Genomic DNA, 26,860 nt, shown 5'->3' on the forward strand with positions numbered 1-26,860 from the left:
TGAAAAATAGAACATTTTAATAAAGGCTACATCTCTTCATAATTACAATAATTAAAGTACCGAGGCATCTTTTCAACTGAGCTCTATAGAACGCATAATTTACAGTTTACAAGTGTGGAGCCGAGGAAGCCATGAAAAATATTATAAAACATAAACATGATGAAACGGATACTAAAAGGCATAAAAATATCTTTTCAACATAAGGCCCCCTGTAAAAACCAAGGGAATAATAGGACCCTGAAAACTGGGTAAAACACGGCAAGAATCCATGTAGGCACAGCTACTGTACTCAATTACAAACACTATGGACATAGTGTATATCATCACCATTGTTATCATCTGCAGCTCATAGTGCAGGCTTCAAATACACACAGAGTAAACCCTACTCAAAAGCAACTCAACCACACAATCACATAGGTAAGCACGTTGGGGAGCACATTATAGAGCTTTTTGTTGGTAAATATTAATATTGGTGTAAACACATTTTGGGGACTCGAGGAAGCTGTTTGGGGCAGTTTCCTCTTAGTAAATACGTAGGCTATTTGTGCGATGCCTGCGCCACTGAAACAAAGGCACTAAGACGCGACAGATCAAGGCTAGCTGGGCAGAATCCCAGAGTTGGGAATTAAACATTAATAGCATTTTTTTTTTCCTCCTTTTTCATCGTACAGTCAGGGCCCTTCAGAGCAGATGGGGACACAGCCACAAATAGCACTGCAGTAGTAAATATATTATCAAACTTTTAAGTGACAAGAGAGCCATTCTCAAAGCTTCAGCAGTAAGCTCTCCAGCCAAGAGATCAGAGATGTCCCACTAAATCTCCAGGAACAGGAGTGAAGTTTTTGAAGAGGTATTTTTGAAGTTTACAGTTCAATATGAGGGGCAGAAAATGAATAGAAAACTCATTTCCTTTTGCTTGAGAACTGACGCTCAGATGAGGGGGGGGGATGTTTCCACGGATGTGGAAAATTGGAGAAGTTTCTCCAACTCCAAGCAGCTTGTCCATGTCAGAAGAACAGGGTCGGGGCAGGGATATTTCCAATAAATAGCAATATAAATCTTAACACAGCAATACGAGCATCACGATACAATGCAATATACATGTATATCTGCGTATACATATTAGGGGCAGGGTCAGGTAGGCAGTCAGTCTCAGATTTTAACCCACCGCCCCACTTCTTTGAGGAGTGGTCATTCACCTAGAGTCTCTAGAGTTCTCTCTTCTGGAAAGATGTTTTCAGTCCAGCAACACACAATCTTTTTCTTCACTTCAAGGCGGGCTGTTCACGTGGTAGTCCTGTAATAGCGATAACTTGTCCTCCTTCCTTTTTTCCATTTTGTCAACATTCCTTCAACAACATCTCCAGTCCTTCAGTCTTAGCTTAAAAAGTACATCCATGGAGGCGTGAAGCGTCCGTCGGAGAGTAATCCACAATGCAAGCAGGTCCTCAGTCCATCCTCTCCACCTTCCCCAGGATCTTGCCCTCGTAGGTGGGCAGCAAGGAGCCGTCGTCGGACACCTCCTCAAACACTGCGCCGCACTCGAACTCATCGCTGGCCTTCTTGAAGTAGTACCTACAAGAGAGAGACGCGAGGGAGTTAACACCCGAATAAAGTCTTTTTTCAAGATCCATGAAGGCTTAGAAAAGGCAAAAGAAAGACCCTAAAAGTCAAGCAGCTTGTTGTCGGCCCCTTTGTTCGACCTTTTCAAACGTCGGGCCTCATTTCCGCCGGCCATGAAAAGCCACTCGGTATACAATCAGCCGAGCCTGCTGCGCCTACAGACTCTGGCTTCTCAGGGTGGGGTGCAACCTGCTGCTAAAACGTCTTGGGTCTAAAATAAGAGGCTCACCCTTCGCATCCCTCCCTTGCGTCCTTTTCTCCATCGTGTTGTTGTGAGTTTTGCCCCGGCTAACAGGGGCCAATTAGGCCAGCGTGCAAATGAAGGGGTCCTTTGACAAAGGCTGAAATTTTGGGTGCCTGCAAGTCTGCCTGTCATTACCGCTGCCACCCCCCCACCCCAACCCGACTCCTACACACCCGCACGTTAGACGACACACATGCACGGGCTTTCACTCGCTCCTCATCCCGTTTCATTATTACAGGACAAAGAAAAGAACAAAGTGGAGGAGAAAGAGCAAGTACACCGTGTCCTTCCTTCTTTACCCACGTTGACAGCACGAGCTCTCGCCGAGTGCTATAGGAAGGGCAGCCGACAGAAGGAGGGGCTTCTCGTCAGCCATGACTTCACTGGGCCATTAATGATGCAACCCCCCCAATCCTCAATTTTTAGAGGAAGAGAAACCAGCAGGGGTGGATTGGCTAGGAGGGAAGGGGGGCGGGGGGGGTCTCAGAATCCACTCATTAACTATGTAATGGAAAAATGCCTCGGTTTGCTCCATGTGTGGGGCGGCTGGAATGCGGGTATGTTTGTGAGCATTTGTTTTTAATGAGGTGGGAGGCTGACAAAGTCGACTATGCAATACTTTTTTTTTTAATCTCGCAAAGGTGCCCATGCGCCAATTAGCGAGAGTGCGGTCACTGATAAAAAGCAGCTAGGTTTAAAATACAGGAAGGAGTACGGGAGTCCTCTGTGAGTAAATAAGACAAATACGAGGACTTTAGAGCACAGGACATGTCCAATAATTGTATCCTACTTTTTTATCTGGAGAAGGAAGGAGAGACGAAAGAAAAAGTCGAGCTGTCCCGCTGTTAAAAAAAAATCTTCAAAGAGCCCTGATCTTTTTTGCTGAGAGAGACAGACAGAGACAGAAAGAGTCTGAATTTCCACTGGAACATGTTTTATGTGGCTAGATCTGTTTTCCCCCTTCTCCCCTTCTCTCTCCCTCTCTCTCTCCCTCTCTACCCGTTTGCACTGACATCTGGCACCAATATCGTCTGGCAGGGCCCAGCAGTACTGTTCTTTGTTGAACCGCTGCCATGTTGAAATGACCCAACTCCACACATTCTCTGGCTGCTATTAAAGCGCCGCGCAAGCTCTCTTTCCAAAAAATGTGGATGGTATGACACAGGAACTGAGACAGCGGGTCAGAGAGAAAAAGAGGAGCGGTGGGGGCAAACAGACAGATGTGGGGGACGCGCAGCTAAGTGCTTGTCACATTTGTCGATCCAAAAAAGCGGCGCACAACTGGACAGGAAGAAGTTTCAATCAGTTCTTGTGCTTATTTTCCCCCTGAGAAACAGTTTGATACCTGTAATTATTAACACAATACCCTGCCCATGCTTATCCTGTCGGCCACGGCAGCCTAAACAATAAATGTTTGATCTTTTCCGTTTAATGCCCACTGGAAAGGAGCAATCAAAGTAAAATCTCGCTCCGCAAATACACATCGAAGCTGCGCGACCTCGGCCAGGGCCCTGAAGTACAGCAAACAAGCAAATCTGGCGTTTAACAATCTGCCTTTCAAAAATATCCATAAAATGATTACAACATGTGTAAACATTGTGCGCGTTCAGCGCGAGCACACACGTGTACACACACACACACATGCACACACACACACCAGGGAAGGGAAAAAAAGGAGCCCCTGATAGCATCAGTGAAGAATTTGCACGCTGGCCATTTGTGTGAGTCTTTGTTGGTTGAAATGAAAGGGGCCGGGGCTTCAAAGCCATGTGTATTAAGTGTGCCTTAGCATGGAAATCAATACCAGATGGGACCCAAATCGCTGCAGTTCAAACTCTTCCACTAACCCCCGCACCACCCACCCTCCCTCGCTCTTGTCCTTTCCTTTTCATTGCACCCCCCTCAACACACACACACACACACACACACACACACACATATACACACACACAAAGTACAGAGGCCTGGATCTGACTGCACACAAACACGTAGAAACAAACACTGATAGTGGTGCATAGACATGGATAAAGATAATAAATGTGGAGAAAACACATGAGGTCACACAGGCACTGAGCACAATTCGAAGTAGCCTGTGGCTGCTCACATTAGACGTTCTCGCTTCAGTTGGTAGTTTTCTTTAGTCCCGTCTTGTTTTCTTAAATGTCACCAGGTTTTTCTGAGATGACACTAATGATTACAGAAAGGCCTAACAGCACCCGTCTCCTACCAGTTCCTTCACTTCCTACATGTGTGAGTTCCACTCGGTTGGAACAGTGCTTTAAAAAAGATGCACTGTGTAATTTTAGGGTTTTGTAGTTTTGTTCCAGTGTTTTACTTTGTTTATATTTGGTGGACCCTGCCACATTTCTAGCTTCAGTGTTCCTCAGCAATTACTGTGTATTTGTGTTGTGTTAACAACTGTTTATATCATTTTTGACAGCATGTTTTGATCATGATTATTTCGTTATTTTTCCTTATTTACATCAGGAAACAACAAACAAATCTGCCAACGGGATCGTTTGATTTAATATATGTATAGATTTTCAGTTTACATGTATCACCTTTTAAACTGCAACCTGTCAACTGTCTGCAAGAGGACTTATCAAGTGTTTGTTCTCAAACATCCAAGGCCAATGATCTGATAGCGTTTTACTGCCGACATCTGCAATGTCACAGAGGCGCCGACGGCAAAATGTCAGGTTCCATTTCGATCTTTACACACCTGTAGTTGCCCTTCTTGCTGAGCTGCTCCTTGAAGTGGCCCAGGGTGAGACTGTGGCTCTTCATGGTCCTCCGGTAGGGGATCTCCTCACCACAGAAGAAATACGTCACCACTGTCTCGCCACTGCACATCCCGTGGCTTCCTACTGCCTTTTTACACTCCTTCATCCTGAAAGTAGACAGAAGCAAAAAGGCCGCGTTAGAATGAGCGGACACCCTCGTGAAGAAGAAGAGAAATCAGAGAAAAAGCCTCTAACCATCAAACTACTACTTCTAGCAAGAGTGTACAGAATACAGTACTAACCTAGAAATACAGTAACAGCACCCTGACTGAAGAATACCACTAGTGAGTGAGTGAGAGAGTGACCCAGTGCCATTACTAAGTGTGTACTTGTGTGTGTGTGTGTGTGTGTGTGTGTGTGCGCGCGCATGGAGAAGGGGCCCAGTATTATCAATTCCCCTTCAGCTATGTCCAAGGCTTTGTAGGCCCACTTCAGAGGAGCTCTCTCTTTGCTAAGCTCTGCTCGCCCCAGCCGGCTGCCAGCTCACTGAAGGACAGCCAATAAAAATGATACATATATATGAAAGGGATGTCTCAGTCAGGTGGTGCGGTGGTGACTACACACTCCCCACACACAGCACAAATACACAAGATTCATGCAAACCAAGGTAGAAGCCAGGCATCTGTGCACAAAGCTTAAAATAAGCTCTGTAAAAAAAGGGGGTCACCTTCTCTTTTTCCAGTGACTGTATGTGGACTACATGTCTCTCTCTCTACATGTGCAGGTGTCAAGTAGAAAGAGTTAAAAGGGTAGAAGTACACTGCGAGGTGGAAGCTATGGCTGAGAGGAGGAGGAAGAGGAGCAGAGAGGAGGAGAGGAGAGGGAGGGCAGGATGGTAGAGGCATCGTACTCTTCTGATTGTAGACTGGTCGCGAGGAGGCTGGGATTGGCTAGAGACGGAGGGACGGAGCCCTCAGCCTGGACAGGCACTAGGTGGCTCTTCTCTTGCTGAAGACTGGACACTGAATGTCTGCGAAGAGATAAAGCAGAGACTTTATAACATGGATCAATAATAGAGGCTAAGGAAGCTGGACAAAGCTAAGAGCAACATTCATCAACTACTCTCTTGTTTCTGTGTACCTTTGCTTGGTGGTCTTGGTGGAGACCTCCTCCAGTCTGCGGCAGGCCTCCTCCAGCTGGGCCAAAGTGTTGGGAGGGGGCAGGGGAGGCATGGCTGGGTCCTGGATGAATGGCTGGGCTGGCTGGTGGCTACGTAGGTGGCCACAGCTTCCACCACCACCCCACGTGTGCGTCTGGGTAGAGGAGCCTCCAAAAGATTTCTTGGTGCTCTGGTTACTGTGAGGGAGAGGAAAAATAAGACGACATGCTTTAACGACATGCAATAGTGGCACATAAATTAAAACATTTTGGACTAAAAATACTCCTGTAAGAACCAAAGCATTCCTGCTAACCTGTGAGACTTGTGCCTGCCTTGCCGTTTACTTTCCAGGATCCACTGCAGCACGTTCTGGGCTGGGTCTGTGGTGTCGTTGGGCAGCTGTACAGGCCCGCAGTCCTCCATACACCTCTCTGCAACTCCGTCCTCAGCGCCTGAGCGACACACTCGCCTGGACAGAGAGCTGGAACGCCTGGGAGGGAGAAAGACAGAGAGACAGAGAGAGAGAGTTAGCAATGTTGATTTTTAGACAATCAAAATGAGAAACCAGGAGACTACAGGGACATGAAATCAAAGAAGAGCTTGGAACTGACCCCACGCTGCTGTCTGCTGAGATGGCCCCACACATCTCTCTGCCCAAGCTGCGGCTGCGCTGGTAAGGCTGGCAGGGCTGGCACTCGCCACTGCTGGAGCACAGGCCGTGCACCCTGAGGGCTGCCTCCCTTTCAATCTGCTCCTTGGTTTTGTGACTGGCATGATGATGGATGTAGTGGTGGTGGATGTGTTTTGTGCTCTGCCTACTCACAAGGGTCCTACTGGGGCCCAAGGCCAGAGCGATAGCCCCTTGGTCAGGACTCGACACAGAGGAACTGGAGGGCCCCGTCCTTACCAGGGCCTTCATCCCGAAGCCTGCCCGTGTGAGGGGCTTCTGGTCTGGGGAGGTGGAGCGAGGTGAGTGGCGGACAACAGCGGGGGACTGGCAGCCAGGGGTCTTAAGGACGCGAGAGAGGTGTTCGTCCAGGATCGCCTGGGGGTCCTCGTCAGAGGAGCCAGGGAGTAGGGTCAAGGGATGGGGAGAGAGCTGGGGAGCACTGGCCACAATCTCTGTGTCTTCTCGCTCCTCCTCCTGGTAACAAACCAAGACAAACTCATCAAGTTAGCAATGAAGAAAGAAATAAAATCATGATTGACCTTTACAGTAAGAATAGAAAAGAAATCCCACAAACCTCCTGAATCTGCTGCAGCCTCTCCTCCAGAGAGTTAATGGTGTCCTGTTTTCTCTTCAGGCTCTCCAAGCGGGAGATGAGCTGGGCTGCAAACTCTGCTGGCTCCACTGGGACCATCTCCTTTGGAGGACGGCGAGTACGCTTTGAGGAGAAGGTGATAAATTAGCCATTGTCATCCCTCCACGACTAAGCCCCAGCCCTCCGCAACATCTACAAAGATTTTCCCCTCATCTGTCTACATTCATGCACTGTCCTCTACCAGCGCCTGCTCCACCACTGGTGGCACCCAGGGCGACGGGGTTGTTCTAAGGGGTGGCAGGCTTGGTGTATGGTCATGCTGGGCTAGGCCTCGGCTGGTTCCCCCTGTCATCATCAGCAGGCCTCTTTAAAGTCAGCTCACTTCAAAGGCTTCCTCGTCAAATATCAAACACTCAGTGGGGGGAGAATAGGATGGTGGAGGGAGGGATGGAGGGATAGATGGATGGGAAGCAGTGGCTTTACATCTTCGAATAAAAGCCACATATCGACAGGGGGTGGAAGAGAACTCCAGGGAGGAAAGGACGAGGGATTAAAAAAAATAGGGAGAAGTTGAGATGCAGAGATGTGTGCTCGCAGGAGGGCAAATAAAGAGAAAATGAAGAGAGAGAAGGATTGGAGGAAAGAGATAAAGGGCCCAAAAAGGGTGGGAGATCAGACAGGTTGAGGTAATTTATTCCCCCCCTTGTCACACTGGGCACCTTTGAGGTACAGTGTAGTGACAGTATGAGAATCTGTGTGTGTGTCGCACACATCTTAAATTATTTGCATTTTTTGCACTGGGGCTTTCTTGATTTTTTTTTCTTTTTCTTTTTTGTTTCTCCCATTCCTTTGTAGTCGGGATGAAGGGGAGAAAAGAGTGAGTAAAAGAGGCGCTGTCTGATGGAGCCTAGGGCTGGTGCACCATGGGAATGGCAGCCATTGCCAAAAATCAGACGGGAAACAAAAACAAGAATAAAAGCAAAAATAAAGCAAAAGCGGGACACTGAGAGAAGAGTGGCGAGAACCAATCTGTGGATCCCTTCCTGATACAAGTAACACTTGCTGCATGTCTCATAACGTTGAAAAAAAAAGGAGGTTACATTGAGTTTATCTTAACAAGCTGCTTCTGTTACTACTACTACTTCTGCAAGATCTTCCCCTGACTTCCTTTCCTGTTCTTCTCTCAACCTGGAGTTTGCCTCTCTAAAGCCTTAAGCTACCAGCTCCCCTCTGACCCACTGAGAGCTCACATGACATGCTCAAACTCTTCCCCAAGATCCCTCACTTTTAGGGGAGGGGGGCTGCCGGAGTGTGTGTGTGCATATGTATGTAAAGGGGGTGGGGATGGGGGGCTGCAAGGGAAAAAAGGGGGCCAGCTCTGTTGGAAGTTGTCACTTCCCTGTGCATTTGCTCCATTCATCCTTGGATCAAAGCGCTGCGTGTGCGTGCATGTGCGTGTGAATGTGTCTGAGTATCTTTGTGTTTTTGTTGGGAACCGGGCTGATTTCAGAGCCCTCGGGATAAAGCGGCAGAGATCTTCCTCATCTCTCTCTATTCTCCATATTTACAGCATCGGTAGGGAAGAAAAACCCTGGTGTGTTCCGAGCGCTGCGGCGATAAACAGCTTAGAGACCTCCCCGTCTCCCGCAGACTTCAAGGAACCCTAATGGGGGTGTAGGTGACACCAAAGGTAGCGAAGGGGCTCATGTTTGTATGTGTGTACGTGCGATTATGTGCAACTGTGTGAGTGTGTATGTATGTGTGTGTGTGTGTGTGTGTGTGTGTGTGTGTGTGTGTGTGTGTGTGAGTGGGAGGCTGGATCTTTGACGTTACCCTTCAGATCTTTGCTGGTGTTGTTGAATTGAGAATGCCGAATACAGTTTGTGCGGTACTATTCATAGAACCAAGAGAGACCCGGAACAGAGGGTGGTATGGAAATTACACTGTGGGACCCAGGTTCAAAAAGACTTCAGAGCGTCTGTGTGTGTGTGTGTACACTTACAGGAAAAGCAGGCAGTGAGACTTGACTGTTCATCCTCATGTTACGCTGCATCTCTCTCTGTAGATGTTTCTTGGAGCCCAGTTTGTATGGAGGGATGCCATCTCTAGAGGGGTGCAGAGAGATCACAAAGGTCAATTACCCAATCGGATGAATCATTTAAGACTAAACAGCCATTCAGGAAGGAGCTTGTTAGCCAACTGCGTAGATCAAACGCAGTCCAGGCAAAGAATAAATCTAATTCATTAATCCTATCATCGATTTTGTTTTTCATCTTTTAGACTCAATTTGGGAACAAAAGAGACACTCAGACGCGAGTCACGGCAGCGTTTCCTGGTCGTGTTCATGTATCGGAGCATGCCAGGTTACATGGCTCACAGTGAGGTGTACGAAGGTTTTGTTTGCCCTAGAAATGACACTCATATTCAGCTCTGGCTCCAGCGTAGCACTGGAAACGCTGCTGGCCACTTCCTTTCAACGACACGCGCGCACACACACATTCTCACACACACACACACACACACAAAATGCTCTGCAGTCGCTTAGTGCTCTGCTCCACTGGCCAGAAGTAGTGTCAGCATTAGCATTCCCCTACTGACTTTAATGTTGTGCTGAGGACATTGTTAGCATTAGCTGCTCATTACACTTATTCAAAGAGTTACTGCAGGACAAGACCCAAGGGTGTAGCTAACCTGGTTAAATCTATCTGAGGGACTGAACGGCTGACTAGCTCAAAAAATTAAATCAAACAACAAACAGCAAAGCTCGAGCTTCAAACTGAAGCACTTGACAGTGTAAAACAGTGTCTTTTCTCCATGCTAAACAGCAGTTTCCTGGTGACCTAGCCTAACTGAGGAGCACTTTTCCACTTTTGCTTTGAAATGCCACAGTCATGCGCATAAGCACCCCCCTGCTCCCCTCCCCTCCCCTCCCAATCTTCATTTGGCAAGCGCTGCCGCAGCCAGCCTCTGATCTCCGCACATCAAAAGGCTGGTTTGTAAGATAAGGTAATGTTTGAAGTCTGCGCAGCTGCATTCCCCAGCGTCCAAGCAAATCCATAAATAAGATATAAGCAAAAATCCCCCCTCCACCACTCTCTTTCTCTTCCCACCCAGCCGCCTCCTCCCCTGTTGTGTTTTTTTCCCTTTTCTATTCTTTTTCTTTATCTGTAAATGAGATTCAAATGTTTATGGGTTCTTTCAACTGACCTAAAGAGAGAGGCAGATATTCTGATCAAGGCCAAAGCGGGCAGGAATTGAAGGGGGGTTGTGTCCCTGTGTCCAGGGCTCTGTCACTGCACTGGGCAAAGTACAGCAGAACAGAACTATATGGGCCTCGGTCTCTTTGAAGCAGGGCTGTCTAGAGATATGCCAGAGCAGAGGACTCCCCGTTGTAAAAAAAAAAAAAAAAACTCTTTATAGCTGCCATATTAATGTGCAGCCCAGCCCACTGGTTGCATTGCACCATCAGTGTCTCAGTCTGGAACTATCTTAAGCTTGGTCATGGAGAACCTTGCTGCTTCAGTGACATCATTCATGTAGGGCTTCACGCCTCCCATGTGAGATGAGGTAAAGAAGTACTTGTACCAAGGTTTTTCTGCTTTCTGTCCAAAACCCAGCTGACCTGAGTGCTCTTGGCCTTTAGCTGTGCACCATGTAATGACTTCATAGCACCTTGTCACTTGAGAGACGCGTGATTGCTCCAAATAATCCCTCAGAAAAACGCGGCCCTAGGCACGTACGCAGATAAGCACACATCACATGTGGATGAGACATAACTCACTTTTTTGTGGTGAAATGGATTAGTCAGTTCCTGATTAGCCAATCTACCGGCAGATAATCAACAGCTTTGATCAATTCAAAGCAAACAAAAAGACAAAACAGGTTTTCATCTGCCCTACACCACATGTGAAACCATCTTCCAGACAGTTTCCATGTCAACTGAAGCACTAAACGTAAAGCCTCCATACTCACTGACAAGATCCAGAGCTACAACTACAGCCCAAACAATACTGGACTGGACTGATAGCGATATATCAATAACATCATCATACACAAAGATATGTAACAGAGGAAGGATGTTTTACAGTATGACAACAAACTTTTTTGTCTGAAATCACACCATCGCACTGAAAGAGTAAACTTTATCAAAGTTTTCAATCAGCACACATCACACGACATAAACACCAGTACTGATAGCTGTTGTAGGTCAATACCCACCGGTAATATCAGCCTATTGATATATGGGTCAGGTGCTAGCTGCAGCGATTGACTTTTAAGTTGTCAGCTGTTAAATTAATCGCTAACTTTTTTGATAACCAGTTTCTTCTGGTTCCTTCACTCCTCTGTGACAGTAAACTGATTATAGTTTGGTTGTGGAGTAAACCAGACATTTGAGGATGTTGTCTTGCGTTTTGAGAAACACTGAACAACATTTTTCACTATCAGCTATTCAATAAATCAAGGACATGACTGACAGATTAACCCTTAGTTGCCACTGAACAAAAGTCTCCATGTAACAGTATAATGTCAAAAATGAAAACAGTCGGACAGGGCTTGGCGTTGGCCCATGCCACATCCTGGTTGCTCCAGTGCATCTTCCAAGTGTTTTCAAGGGTCCACCAATATTTCAAATAGAGCAAACCGCTCTAGCTGAGGGAAAGTGTCACTTAATCTTTTTTTTTTTTTTTTTCCCCAAAACATTTTTTCACAGCACCTCATTTCACATGCCTGAAAACCCCCATCATGTGCTGACATTCTCACATACACACACTGGCATGTTTGGTTAATATTCACTTACACGCTGCTGTCAGTCACGGACATGGCATCGTCGGTCAAGGCGTCACTGGACACCTCACTGTCATTGGTGCTGCTGACGGGGGCGAAGGAGCCCGCGTGGCAGGGGCTGAATGAGTCTCCTCTCTTGTATGATCTGTGAAGGTTATGACAACAGTAATCAGATCAATACTAATGTAACAGTATCCAACAGATTGGTGACATTTCAATATTTGTGAGCAATCAGGTGAGTTCTTTCCACTTATGTTAAGGATTTAATGACGCATAAAAGTGATAAAATGTGTGAATATGACTTTGTTGGCTTCCAGTAACTACTAAACCCGATCATGAGTGAAAGTGACTGGCTACTCTGCAGCACTGGCAACCTCCTCCACCCTCAACTATAAGTTAATTTGCATTGGGAAAGCTGTGATTTTTTTTCTGTATGCTCCCATGTATGCCTTCTTAAATAGCCTACGATTTCTCTTTCCATTTCTCACATTCACACTCACTCTTTCCTTAGCATTCATCTCCTGCTGTGCATGCATTCTTGCCATGGTACAGGAGGAGGAGAGACGGGGGGGTTGACCGAAAGAAAAAGAAAAAACACAGCATAGAGCGGAAGCATGGGAGTGTGTCAGAGAGGGAAAGAAAGGAGAGAGGAAAAAAAGGGGGGGGGGGGGGGTCTTCATGAGGAGGGAGAGACCCAGCAGGACTAAAGCTGTAGGCCCCCCCAACTTCAGGCTGACCTTCAGAGGAGCTTGCAAAGAGTCAGGTATTTAACACAGCTGGCCTTGCATTCTTCCCTCCCTGCCTCTCTCTCTCACCCCCTAATCTATCCTTTCTCCTCCCTCCCTTTCTTTCATGGAGGTGCACCCCCTCTTTCCTCTCCCCTTCTCTCTCTCTCTGTCCTTCCCTCCACTCCCTTTCCCTTCACTTTCGCTCCAAACGCCTGCCTCGTAGTCCCCATCCCTGAGATTTCAAAAAGGGGGGGGGGGGGAGATAAAAGTGGAGAAAGGCGGGTGTGGGGGAATCAGAGGAGAACTGACACAAACAAGAAAAAGAGGGAAGAAGAGAGTGGGAGGGGTTGGGGTGGGAGGGTGTTGATTCTCTACTGTAGCTGCTGCAGTTGTTCAAGGGGTTTGTTTATAAAAAAAAAAAAAAGACAGAGAGAAAGTCAGATGAGAGGAGGAGAGCAGGGGGAAGCGGAAGAGGGAGAAATGGGTTCCACATGTTTTGAATCTGTAAGGTGACAATGGGAGGGGGAGAGAAAGGCACCGGGGGCTTCGTGTCAGAAGAGGACTACACTCTCTCACTACAGGAGAGTTCCCACCACTAAGCTGTCAATCCATGTTGTCCTGAGCAGGTAGCTGTCACTTTGCTAAGCCTGTCACACTACAATGTTAAGACCTTTGTGCAACTTCCACTGCAGGCACAGATGTTTTTATATACATACATAAATACTCCTAAAAGAAGAGCATATTTTTGTTTGGGATTATGGACAGGAGCAGGTGGAACAGCATCCAAAAAGAAGGCTTCAAAAGAGCCCTCTATAGATCTGCTATAGATTAATTCCTCTGCCCCAAAGCGTGAGGACAGTGTGGTTACAGGAAGAGGCATAGCATAGCAATGTCATCATCTATTATTTGCTGGCTGGGGCCAGAGCCAGCCGTGCTCTGTGAACTTTTCCCGTGGAAGACGATCCCTCATTCTGCTGAACTATTTCAAAGCCCCGGAAATCCAGGCGAGCGCCAGCAGAGGGCTGCTGCTGCTGCTGCTGCTGCTGCTGATGGTGAGAGTGGCCAGAGAGCCAGGAGACACAGACTGAGCGATCGACAAACTTTTAAGAAACCCCTCAACTGACTCGGAGAGAACACACGTGTTGCGCTTTTACGCACGAGTTTCCAGCTCCCTCTAATGCGGATATAACAGACATGTAAAGCATTCAGCGTGTATTTAAAAAAAAAAAAAGGTGCTGCGGCCATACCTGCATCCTCTTTCCATCACCTCCATCGCCCTCAAGGACACGGTGGCCCTCTGCGCCTTCGCCGTCAGTCCAACCAGCGCTTTGGCTTTGAAATCACAGCTCCACTCCTCCTCTTCGTTGAGCGTGGGAAGGTATCCACAGACGACTTTCAGGTCGCCCAGTCCGTTCGAGTTGACGTGATTGGGGTTTTCTCCGCCAGTCCTCACGTACTCGAGGTAAATGTCCGAGGTCAGGAACATCTGGTACGCGTTCTCCTCCATGTTGGTCTGGATCTCGGTCTGCGCCTGGTCGAACATGGCAGAGTCTATGTGCTGCTTCTTGATATTATCCCGTATGAAGGTTTTAGTCGCGGGCTTGAGCTGCTTGGCGACAATGCTGTTGTTCTCGATGTAGCGCTTGTAGATTGCTTTGGCGACTCTCTGCGTTTTGGTATCCTTGAGGTCCATCTGCCTGAAGCCATTGCAGGCGAACCAGAAGTCTAAAGTGTCGACACACTTCTCCCGCTCCAGGAATGTCCTGAAAAGAAGAGCACCGTCCTGGTCCCCGAGGAGAGAGTGCAAAGACTTTGTCCACCGGGAGAGCGGTGAATCCGGGGAGGCACTCCCCTCCGGCTCCCCAAGACCATCCTCGTTCCTCCTCGCCGAGGAGCCCGGAGAGCCGAGCACAACTGACTTGGGGGGCTCCAGAGGTTTCATCATTGCCAGTTTGCCGGGGTAGCAGGGCGCCTCGCCCTCCTCCCCCGGCACCGGGGGTCGAGGAGCATCTTCTCTGAAACTGCTGGCGATATGGTCCATAAGCGCCCGGCTCATGGCTCTGAAGGCAGCAGGATAGAGCCTGTGTGTTGTTCGCCTCCTCTGAGCCTCTACTGTAATCTCCTCACTCTCTTATGTCAGCGGGGGAGCTTCTCTCCGGCTGCCCGTCTTCTCTCTGAAACACAAAGTATTGATCTAATCAAAACCAGATCCGCCCCAACTTCAAAGAGGCAGAGGCGCAGCAAGAGTCTTCTCAGACCCTCGCTGACTTTTACAGAAGAAGAGAGGCTGGATCACACTGAAGGAAGAAAAAAAATGTGAGAAAACGCTGCAGCAGCATTACATAAACAGCATTTCTTCATATCTCAAACCTAGAATGGGATTTCTAACCGAGGCGCTACGGGGGCTGGGAAGCAAATTAACAGCGAATTAAACAGTGATTTTCGCACACGCACCTCACCTGAGCCGAATCTACATCATCCGCCGCTTTCGAGAAGCTTTCACACGTAGGTGGGCTATGTGTCAAGCGAGGTGACGACCCCGAGCACCATTAATAAGTCATTAATCCTTCAAAACGCCGGAGCTTTACGCACGGACACGGCTTTATTAGCGCTTCCTGATCCATCACGCCTGATGTCAGGGGGGCTGCTCGCTGCAGAATGCAAGCACATGTCCTCTCTGCCATCCCCGACACCACCAACACCACCACCACCATCACCCTCTCTCTCTCTCTCTACATCTCATGGGTTAGCTGCTAAATCACGTCAAACTGCGCCTGCCCCCTGAGTACCTGTAGGACACTGATGTGGTGGGACAAACTGGGAGAAGATCGAAAAACGTGACCGACATAGTTAATAGAGTTGACTCGCTCGCTCGCTGCTGCTGCTGGAGCTTTAACATCCAGCTATCTGCTTCTTCCACGAGCGCAGCAGTTTGTTAGCAGATGCATCATCGGCTGATGTGCAACATTACAGATGTCACTTTATATCAAGTGACGCGCTGCTCAAGTGTCGGACAACTATAAACCTCCCGACGCTGGCTACACGGGTTAACTTTAAAAATCACACTCTTTTTAAGTCTTAAGTTTCTTTCATGTCGACTAAACGAGCCCTCTTCTAAAACATTCCCAGTCCCAAAGTACACTAAAGTCTCAGATCTGGTGGTGGTGTTGTGGGAAGAAGGAGGAGGAATTCCAGAAAAAAAAAAAAGCGAGCACTACTTCTGAGAGATTTTTCTTTACTCTTAACTTTTTTAAAAACGCGAAAAACGCACAAATGTCGGGGAAAAAAACGAAGTGGAGCGACACAGAAAACGACTCGACGCGCTGTCCTGTGGTTTTTCTTTCGTTGCTTCTTTAAAAAAAAAAACGGAAGAAAAAGCGGCTCGTTTCGCCCGGAACATTACTTCAAAGGCGAGTCAACAGCACATCAAAGGGCGCTCCAGTTTTTGGTGGTGGTGGTGTGGTGGGGGGGCGCAGTTTTGAGGAGGCACACTCTCCTGTAACTTACCATCGATCCCCGAGTTCTCTCCTCAAAATTAAACTCCAGGTTTTATCCACACGCAAGAGGAGAAGAAGAAGAAGAAGAAGAAAAAGAAGAAGAAGAAGAAGAAAAGGCAGCGTATAATCCACAGCTACTCGCGTCCACATACAGTCCCGTTCAGGTTTGAGTCGGCTCGCGGAGAGAAAAATGCAGTCGAGAGAGAGAGAGAGAAAGAGAGAGAGGGGGGGAAGAAGAAAAAAAAGACCGCTTTCCTCCCTCCTCCTTTCCTCCTCCCTTTACGGTTTCAGGCTGCCATGCCGCACGGTAGGTCTCTCCTGCAGGCGACTCCAACACCGAGTGAGCCGACAGGCTGGAGCAGCGCACTTCAAAGTGAGGAACCGACTGCCGGGTCCCGACAGCTGCATAAAAAACAATTGCAGCTTGACGCCTCCGATAGAAAATAAAATAAATAAATAAAACAAGTGACGGAGCTTCCCGGATGCGATGCAGCCACTCTGAGTGAGGAGTGTTTTTTTTCTTTTTTAAACCTGCACGTTTTTTTTTCTGCCACGTTTTTTTAAACAATCTTTCTCCCAGATCGCGAAGTTGCAGCTACATAGTGAGGACCTTATCAAAGACAAGCAATCTTGAGCCAACTCCCCGAGGCTTCGGAGCGTCACAAGTAACTGATCTGCCGCCCCAATAGCATTATCGCTACAATCCCTCTGTTGCTACTATAAACTTTAAAGACGCAGGGATCTTTTTTTTTTTTTTTTTTCCCCTTTCAAGACCCGCATAGTTTCTCAGATTAATCCGCTGGAGTCCTGGGGATGCACAATGCATGCACCGGCGTGTATCAAATAGCACGTTCATATCCTCATATGATTTTCTTTTCTTTTTTCTTTTTTTCACATAACAAGAAGAAAACAGCCCAGTAGAATAATGAAAGTATGATTTTTAATCCTCTTAAGGCGCTTTTTTTGGACAGAGACAGATGTGTGTCCTCCAAGCAGGATCCAAAGACTGAAGCAGGGCAGTGTTTTTAACTACTTTTAAATACCCACAGATGACATTTAGATTCATGTTGCAATAGGAAATCAAATCACAGTGCTTGTATCACTCCACAGCTCCTACCAGTGGCAGTGCAAGGGCACATGCTCCATGCATGCATACCAGATATAAAAAAAAACAAAAACATCTGCTCACTTCTCTGAAGGATGTTATCATATCATTTAAGCAACAGAAGAATTGCTCCTCTCTGAACGCACAGCTCTCTGCTTTGTGTAGGCATGGATAACATGGAGAGGAGTGAGAGGCACATCAGACATGCAGTGTACATCCTTTCACTGGTCAGACTGAGAGGAGTTGTTTGGATGCACACTGTAGTGGTCATTTTTCTTTATTCAGACTAGCTGCAGGCAGTTATGTTAATAAAGTGTTCACAGAACAGAGTCAAAAGGTCTTTAGTCTTCAAATGAGCCACCACAGGAGACCCTCTGTACAAGAGGATTGGCTATATTCCTTGAAAGGGAGACAGTAGTCGTCTGTGTGTCCTTGCCGTCTCGGTGGACGGAGATTCAAAAAGTACAGCACAAAGACGGCAAACACTTTGATCAGCCTGTTTGCTGATGGTGCTGTGAAACTTTCCCCCTTGATACCTCGCTTCCCATCAAGGTTAATAAAAGAGGAAATTGCTCCAGAAGAGGCTGTGATGACTAAGGGATTACTCATCAGTCAAAGGCCACTTTATCGCGCTCACATCCTGCGCAAGAACACTCCCAAAGTGTCCACACCAAACTCACTGTCCCAGCTAAAGATGAACCAGTGATGGCCAACTAGGGACACTGACAACCCACGTCTCTGCGTTGCTTGGGGGCTCGAGGAAAGCTTGTGTAACAGCACAACTTTGAAAAAGAAAATTAAATCACAGTTCCTGAAGAACACGTTGAGAGTGCATGACAGCTATATACCAGACGAGCAGAGCTGCAGCTACACGTGATGGATAAATGGCTAAACAGATTGATAAGATGACAGACAAATGGTTGAAATAGTTCTCTAAAAGTCGATGGAGCTCATAAATGTACTTAAGCCCAGTACTTTGGTAAATGTACCTCCTTACATTCCTTCGCCGCCTGAAGGTATTGGATGAAGAGTACAAATAAATGTTAGCGGAGGAGTCGGCCGACTTCTCACAGGGCTGTGTGGGAACATCTGACAAGAAAGCTTGGAAGCCACTGACGTACAGTAGATCTGACATCTGGAACGGAGCCAGATGTGAGACAGTAATGACTCAGAGTCAAAACAAGTCTGCGCAAACGCACCTTCTTTCATCTCATAAAAGCTCATCTATACAGCCTGTAGGTATACAGGTCATCTGGCTAATATACCCAGTGCTACCCTGACAGTGTCAGCCTTTGTTAACTCTGGAGGGCTGAGGCTGACCTCTTGACAGTAAACACACCGGGGTGGAAACCATCACCATGGCGATGGTGTGGACCCCCTGCCAGTACCAGGGGCCAGTTGGGCCCTCATGTCCTGCCTTGTCAACCCCCTCTATGGTTCATGGGAGGTCCCCATGGGTCGGGTCTTCCCTGCCGCCCCTCAGGAGCTGACCCCAGGTCTGTGACTGGCCTGAGACCAGGGCTGTCCTTGGCTCCTGGCCCTATAAAAAGACCCTTGAAAGAGGGCTTCAGGGGGGAGAGGTTATGGGGTGTAACTGTCTCTCTGTTTGGGAAGATATTATTACAGAGACAGGTCAAATTCAGCCTGACTACAAAGAGGCCTATAAATAGAGATGGAAAGGACATACGTAAATCACTCGTGGGCCCAATCAGTTCTTTAAAGGGGCACTATGTAGTTTTCGAGAAGGAATTCAAACTCATAATTTTAATATTTACAACATGAATGTGGTAATAATACACAATCAGAAATATTGATCAGGTCCATAACCAAATAAACAAGCTTTCTCAGAGGAAAATAAGGTCCCCCAGAACAATGTTTTAGGCTAGGAAGGTGACAGGGTCCGCCACATATAAACAAACTAAAACAGTATGAAAACTGTGTCGTCATTTAAGGTCAGTGTGTTTATTCAGTCATGAAAACGAAGGATCTGTGTATTCGGTCTGTTTAGACATTAAGATCAGTCAACCCTTCTCCTCTGATTAAAATCTCTTCCCAAAAAAACTACACAGTGCACCTTTAATGTTGTATAAAGCAGCCGTATTTATCTAAAAGGCTCCTATCTAACAGCTCAGGCGGACTGGAGAGGCTTTTACGACTGCGTTATACGGTCTTGGCCTGTCGTAACTGCCACTGGCCACCTCGGCTGCGGTCATAAACACTCGGGAGTGTGTGTGCACGTCCACCGGTGCTGTCGTCTCCGCGCTGCAGCCCTGTGATCAGTAACTGCTCTCAATTACAGTATTGTGTGCTGTTCCTTTTCGGCTTGGGGTTAAACTCTTAGCAGACCCCTTTGAAGTACTCATCCCTTTATCTCAAGCCAGAGCCAAGAATTTGGGGGAGGACAATGGAAATTGAAACCAAGAGGGAAGCTTATGGCAATTATCAACCAGGGCCATGAGGAGGAAGTCAGCTCACACAGACAGAGAGAGAGAGAGAGAGAGCAGATAAAGAGAGCAGGAGACAGCCAATGTAGGACAGGGGGTTACTGTTTCAAGTTTGTTTGGTGTGTACACACCCCGGGCAACAACCGACGGCCGAGAGAGGAAACGGAGGCTACCTCTTCAAAGTAGGTGACAACAGGGGGGGACAATGGCCTCTGAAGGGAGCAAGGGGCCGATGAGAGGAAGCCGGTGGTGGCGCAAGAGGGGTCAAAACACAAACATGAGCGACGACCAACAACGGGAGGAGAAGGACGGAGGAGAGCGGAGGGGAGAAGTGCCGTTGTCAGCAGAATCAAATGGCGCGCAGAGAGGCCGGGGAAGATACAATTAAAGTGTGGAGTTAAGACAGGCTTTGAAGTTGGACATGGTGCATAATACCCTTAAAAGTTAAGGAAGGGCAACAATTCGGCAGTTTGTTATGGGGCTGTTTTGAAAGGGGAAGAGGAGGGAGGAAAGAAAAAAAAAAAAGAAGAGAAGAAGAAGAGCACAAAGTGGTGGGAGGGTTTGTTTTCCAAAGGGTTCAGTTTGAGGGGAATGAAGTTGGATTTCAAGCGCCAATTGGCCCCAGAAGGATGTGTGTGTGTTTTTTTTTCTCCTTCTCTTTGTACAAAACACAGAATGTAAAGTGCGAGTGGGAGTCGGCGCCTACCTGTGCATTTTGTTGATGGGGAAATGAGCGTGTGAAAGATGGAGGGAAGGAAAGAGTGATGCGTCAGAGAGGGCGAGACAGGTGGAGGAGAAAAAGACTACGAGGGAAGAATGAGACATGAAATAAGGTGGGGAATTGGTAGCGAAGGAAGGCAGCGAGGAAATAAAAGAGAGGCAGAAAGGGTGGGGGGGGGCGCTGTTGAAGGTTATTTATTGGTTTTTTCCCTCGTTTTAATCCCATTTTGCGCTTGACTTTTAAGTCTACCAATGTATAGAAACAATGTCGGATGCACTGTCTAATCCCGTTTGGGCCATGAAGCTCACTCCACACTGACAGTAATGACTTTCATTTCCTCCGCTGCTCGCACTCCAGCACTGTGCAGACACTTCACAAGGCCGGACGCCACTGTTCCGCCATGCTTGACAGGACAGCGATCCGTCTCCGAATCAGTCTTAACCCGAACCCTGGGCTCCCTCGCTCATCCTTAATCCATCACTTTAACCCCATCTTCCCCTCTCCTGGTTTGGCAGCGTGGGGTTCCCCAGACTGGTGAGGTGATTAACGCGCTCGTCCATTCAACAGATGCCAGGTTTTTATCTCTTTCCACCGCTTCCTGTTCCTCCATTAGAAGGGTGTGACACTTGCTGCTCAATGGGTTGAGCACCCCGGCAACAGACGTATAGCTGATGTCTACACAAATGCAGACAAATATAAAGATTCCCTTCTTACATGTCACTCACATGTATTATGTGAATGAAAAATTAACCAGTAGCAGCCACTTTTAAAGTGTTTAAGTCAGGAAGTAATGATGGATCAAAATCGATCACATGACATTCAGGACAGTAGCCACCATTGGGCACACAGAGGTCATGAGATATAAGATTTCTGTGAGTTTTAAATATATAATAGGTATTAAATATCTATAAACAACTAGACCTTTGTTTAATATTTTGTTAAGTTGTAAACTTACATCATGTCAAATGTTTCCAACAGTGATCAAACCCAGAGAAACTGTAGAGTAAGAGAGTGGAAGAAGTCAGTAAGTGAGACGTGGCAGAAATAAACCCAGCCTCGTCTATGAACATTTCCACCTGAGTCATGTAGAACAATTTTCATCAGCAGTGGTGGCTGGGATCATCTCCCACGATTCCACACTTTTTGCGTCTTTTGCTTTGTGTTGACCCCAAGTGGCAGAAATGATGTACTGCATGTTTAATGACCTCAGGTGGAATCTGCACTCTATGACCGAATGGCAAGTTTTAAAGGGTTCTTCTGAACAGTTTCGGACTAAATATTTTAAGATTCGATTGTATTCATGTTTAGATGGGCAATATGTTTGTCTTTTTGTATGGTGTTGCAGTGATGTCTACTGAAGTTAGCATGCTAGCCAGCTAGCCCTCGTCCACCCCCATAATACCAGTCTGAGCGCCCAGTCTGGACCACTAGCTGCACAGAAAACTGAGCTAACTAGCTAACAGCAGCCATAGTTAGTGGTTACTCTGGTGATATATACCACCCCCTATTTGTTAACAACGTGTTGAAAACTTATATCTTGAAGTAAACATGTATGTAACGCTGTGATTTGATCCTCCCCTCTCACTGAAGGTACATAGTGCAGAAACAAGCGGTTGCACCAGACACCACTCATCCTGTTCCGAGACACTGTACCATCAACATGATTCTGAAGCTGTTATTTGAAGGTGAGAAAATTACATAATGTGTCTTTTAAAAGTGAAACTGAAAAAAACATTGCGATGTTTTTTAACTTTTTTTCTTTTTAAGGTAAATGTCATAACCAGTAGCTGAAAAAAGGACTTTAAATAGAGTTCTGAAACTGTCTCGCCAATCTACTGACTTCCTGGCTTAAGAAATATGGCCCAATTGAATTAGCAACTACAATGGCACTGAGTAGAGCGCGTGCCTCTGCCAAGTTCCCAACTTTAATCCAGTTAAGCCTAATTCAATATCGAACTCCGTATCTCTGTATCACTCTAAATGTTGCACTCACTCAAGATACCAGCCACCTTAATATGCCTGATTCTTTTCATCAAGATCCCTGAAAGATTAGCAAAAATGTAAACAAAAAAAAAGAAAAAAAAAAAGCATCCAATCTTGCAATGTTGAAGACAGTGAGACAGAGCTCTCAGTTTATCTGGATCCAGACCAAAAGTTAATTGAGTCTATTCTGGGCCGGGACGCACCCTTCATCCAAATTTGGTGGAAACCCGTTCAGTAGTTCTTGTGTAACCCTGCCTACAAACTAACCAACCAACCAACCAGCCAACATAAAGACACGGGTGAAAATATTGCAGAGGTAGTTAAATAGCCCTTAAGCAAAACATCCCACCTGAAAAAGGTAAATGTCTGAGACTGAAGGCAAAGTGAATCTCAGTGCTGACGAGATTCTACATAAAGTCGACGCAAAGACACAGCTGTGTACAAATAGACTGAGACAGTAAAGAAAAAAATGAGAATGACTGCAAAACCGCTGAGCACTTTTTGAAATTTAAATGAATGGAAGATCAAAAAGGAGAAAGAACAAAAAAAAAAAGAGAAAAGGACGTCAGCTTTTTCTGCATTAGACGTGGCCAGTCGACTTCAGGTGTGAGAATTTGTGCATACTGATAAAAAGAGGCTGAGGGAGATAAATGGAGGGAGCGAGTCGGAGATACCAGACAGAGACGGAGGGCAAGCGATACAGAAAAACCTCCCACACTGTCTTGAGTGCACGGTCGTCCGTCCCTCCGCTCAGCCCACACTATCGGCCCCAGATGGTTCAATCCGTGTCACAATCTTCAAGAAAACACGACCCGCTGCGCCTTCTTTCACCGAGGCTGAGCAGCTTCTAACCCACTTGTTCACGAATCACGCAGCCGCATATCCTTTTCATAGCTCGTGTTACGTTTGAGTGACAGGGCCGGGGAAAAAAGGAAAGAGGAGGGAAAAAAAACCCAAAAAAAACAAATAACTGCCATAAATACCCTATCAACAAAGAGAAGTGTGATACAAGCTAGGGAAGAGAGACAAAGGCAGGGGAGGCAGAAAACATGATGGAAGACATCCGTGTGTGTGTGTGTGTGAGAGAGAGAGAGAGAGAGAGAGAAGTGTTGGCGATAAACAGGTTTATTTATGCAAGCAGCGTACAGCAGCCAAACACAGGCCTCCTAGGGTCTGACTCAGAATACGGCGCTATAAAAAGCTCCAGTGGCACACGGCTCACGCGAACACGCACAATGACTTTGTCAATCACGCGCTGATGTACAGTCAATCCCAGAGCCCCGTCAAAAACACACGCGTAAAAGCCAGTACGAGGCAGCGAAATGACCTCGAATCACCCTTTTTTTGTCTCCTTACAGCGGATTAAGACGCCAGCGCCGATCTTTAAATTCACATCCTCGGATAACCCCTCTGACGTCCTACAGGAATGAAACACTTCAAAAACAAAAAAAAAAACTGGTGTAAGAGAATTCACAGTTGCTCTACATTTCCGGCTCATGAGTTTTTTTTTTTAACCCCCTTTCTTTTAATCTCGTGTGCATTTTGAGAGCGTGCAGCAATTTTTAAACGGGCCTTTTGTGCACGCATGTCATGGAACCTAAAGTCACAACATTACCGAGCACGGTGCGGCACACAGCAGCCGTGAGCTACGGCGGGGAACGGTGGATGAGCGGGAAAAAAAAAAAAAAAGCCCGGGAGCTTCCCAACTGCCCTTCGCTGTTGTCGCACAAACGGTCCACCGTCTGATGTGGAGATAACGGAGAGGAAGCGAGGGCTTTGATCCTTAATGGGGCCATGTCGGCTGCGTGGAAATGACACTCACGGCTCGTATTTACACAAGCGCAATTACGGAGGTTTATTTTGGTGGGAGACAATCAATTAGAGTGGAGCTATGTCAGTAAGAACACAGATTACAGGGAGAGGCTGGAGATGGGGGGTAAAGTGAGACTAAACAGGCATGAGTATGCATTAACCTTCAGAATAACGCAATCTAATCTAATCTGATCTAATCTAAAAAGTGATCTAAAAAGTAATTTAAAAGGAACAGGGACAACATAATCAATCTATGCATATTTCCCACCTTGAAGCACTTTTTGCTCTGATGCGAGTCGCCGAGTTTTGGAGATGTCAGCTGGAGAGATGTCAGCGTACTCTTGGGTGTAATAGAAACAGTGACTCCTCTTTCCAGAAACCATGACCTGGTTACTCAAGATAGCCCACAGACCTTGTTGCGAACCCTTTCAGGTAGGGACTATCACCCTGCAGAAGAAGGCACACATCTACTCATGGACAAGAGGCTAGCTAACTAGGCTAACTGACCTTACAGCTTGGCTTAATGCTTAAATCCTGCGCTGTCAAGAGCACGAGCCTCTTGTCCATGACTAGATGGATGCTTCTTTCAGAGTCGTGGTACGGTGTAGTTCGGTAAGGAAACAGTCCCTACAAGCCGAATCCCATCTAGCTGATATCTCCAAAAATCTGCAACTCACATCAGAACAATCTCGATGGAGCACTACAGGTCAGATGTAAATATGTAGGTTTTGTAGTCAAATCCTCTGAAAGATTGGAGACAATCCGTGAAAGCGATGCACCTCTGGCGGTTATCAGCTGTCCTTTCCTGTCACCTCTAGCTGATACAGGACATCAAGTGAAAGCGAACCCTTGCAACAGCAAACTCCTGCAGAGTAACACTAGTTCTAGTTTACAGTACAGTACATGCAAGAAATGTTACACATACTTCCTCGCTTGCACGCATGATGCTGTGTTGCAATAGTTATGAATCCTCTGCGCACTTCTTCCAGAAACAACAGACTCTACAAAGGCTTCGTGCTGAAAGACTAAATTCCTGTTTCTCAGATGTCGGCCTGACAGTCCTCTCCCCTTTCGTCTCTGTCTTTTTTTTTGTTTCTTCTTTCTCTCTCTCTCTCTCTCTCTGCCCGGGCAGCAGAATCAGCACATCAAATAAACACAGAGAGGGGTATAGTGTTTCGTTTTCGAGACAGCAGAACAGGTCACGGACAATGGGAACACATGGAAATGCGTGAACTGCGGGTGTAAAAAGAAAGCAACTCCAATGCAAATAAGTGCGGGGAGGCCTTTTTGAAATCAAATCTGATTTTTGGAATTTAATAATTCCTCCAAACTGTTTTCCAAGAAAAAAAAAGAAAAAACAACCCCAAAACTGGATTCTTTTGAAATGATCAGTATTCAAGCCCATGCATTCCTCACCTACCAGAGACACAGAACACCAACGGATGGGGGCTCATTATGAAGACCGTCTTTGGTCCACCAAATGTTATTATAAAACCTCCATACTCCGGAGACATCGGAGGAGTCTTGGAGACATGATGGCCATTTCACGGACTCCAGTGTCTGAGTCATTCAGCTCGGGTTTGAGTGGAGCCGCCGGTAAAACACAAAGCGGTGGAGGAGGCAGAAAGAGCGTGCCCAAGGACTGTAGCGATTGGCCCGAGGTTCAAACAATCGACTCGCTGCGCCCTTTATCTGAACCGGCCACAAACCCCCGAGTACTCTTTACAGTTCAAACAGGGGCTCGAGCAGAGCGGTATTGTTAAATAGTGATGGGTTGGATGGGAATGCAAGGTCTTTGACTTCAGTGTAAAGTTCTGGAGCTAATCTTGGTTAACATGCATGTTGTGGTCATGTGAAAACAAGGGCAGCAGCATGACTTCCCCTAATTGAGGGATTAATTATGAGGTACTTGAAGATGAAAGAAAATAAAAGCATGACAACAGGATGTGATGAAAATCCTTTTTATTAAAACTGATGGATTCTGGAAAACTGATATCAAACATCAATAACAATAAAATCAAGTTAATGACATGTATATAAAAAAAAAATAATAAAAAAACAAAAAAACAATGTCAGTGGTTTTCAACATAAAATATATATTTTTCCCACCAAGACAAACTTGACAAAGAATAAATAGTTCATATTAGAGACAACAGCTCATGAAACGAAGAGAGGACTCATCCAGTGGCATGAGAAGTGTGTAAAATACATGCAACAGTCAATAATGCTCACATCTGATTGGTCGTCTTATCCTTCATATCCCGGCGGAGGGTCAGGCTGTGGTTCTCCCATGGTTACCTGTACAGACAGAGTGGGCTTACTCCATGTTAAACCATTAAGCCAACATTAGAACACATGTGCGGTGATATTAAAGACTCGGGAGGAGTAATTCAAACCAACTCTCTCTGATTGACTGTTGCTTTGAGATCCTCAACGTCTGTCACTTTAAGTTGTGAGGCGGCGTACAGTGAAATAACTGCTTATTTACTGGGATGTGCGTGAGTGACAGTCCTGAGAGATGTTTGCAGAGATGTGAGCGGCTGCGTCGTTTGACGAGGCCTCTTATCGCGGCACATGTATAGATGCTTTTCATAAAGACATAAATCGTTCGCACTGTGTGATGGAAGGCAGGCAAATGAAAGCCCTCAGGACTGGAGGCTGTCACAGTCAAAGACGGGAGCTGCATCATCAGTGGTGAGCCAGCTGAGGGGTGATTCCTGAACGCTAATACTGAGCTAGACTCAGTGGTGCCATGTGTAAAGATCGGCCACTTT

At 46.6% G+C, this 26,860-nt stretch overlaps 2 protein-coding genes across 10 annotated transcripts in view; both read right to left on the reverse strand.

Moving 5' to 3' along the window:
- axin2 (axin 2 (conductin, axil)) lies at nucleotides 1-26,376 on the reverse strand. 4 transcript variants are annotated; one of them, XM_037090042.1, is made up of 11 exons: nucleotides 26,319-26,376; nucleotides 13,772-14,698; nucleotides 11,810-11,941; nucleotides 9,014-9,116; nucleotides 6,994-7,134; nucleotides 6,361-6,893; nucleotides 6,063-6,239; nucleotides 5,731-5,946; nucleotides 5,501-5,620; nucleotides 4,590-4,757; nucleotides 1-1,575 (listed from the first exon to the last, which is right to left on the reverse strand). In XM_037090042.1, exons 2-11 carry the CDS (start codon nucleotides 14,578-14,580, stop codon nucleotides 1,449-1,451), a joined length of 2,526 nt encoding a protein of 841 aa, XP_036945937.1. In that variant the 5' UTR covers nucleotides 14,581-14,698; nucleotides 26,319-26,376; the 3' UTR covers nucleotides 1-1,448. The 4 variants fall into 4 exon arrangements, with proteins under 4 accessions (XP_036945937.1, XP_036945936.1, XP_036945939.1 ...); XM_037090041.1 differs by lacking the exon at nucleotides 26,319-26,376 and adding an exon at nucleotides 16,032-16,568; XM_037090044.1 differs by lacking the exon at nucleotides 26,319-26,376 and adding an exon at nucleotides 14,984-15,990.
- cep112 (centrosomal protein 112) overlaps nucleotides 26,032-26,860 on the reverse strand; it is a 103,570-nt gene continuing 102,741 nt past the window's right edge. For all 6 annotated transcript variants that reach the window (XM_037090037.1, XM_037090035.1, XM_037090036.1 and 3 more), the window contains one exon: nucleotides 26,032-26,384. In XM_037090037.1, the coding sequence (XP_036945932.1) occupies nucleotides 26,381-26,384 (4 nt within the window). In that variant the 3' untranslated portion in view covers nucleotides 26,032-26,380. The remainder of the gene's footprint in view (nucleotides 26,385-26,860) is intronic.

The sequence above is a fragment of the Acanthopagrus latus genome, chromosome 23, assembly GCF_904848185.1.
Source record: "Acanthopagrus latus isolate v.2019 chromosome 23, fAcaLat1.1, whole genome shotgun sequence".
NCBI lineage: Eukaryota > Metazoa > Chordata > Actinopteri > Spariformes > Sparidae > Acanthopagrus > Acanthopagrus latus.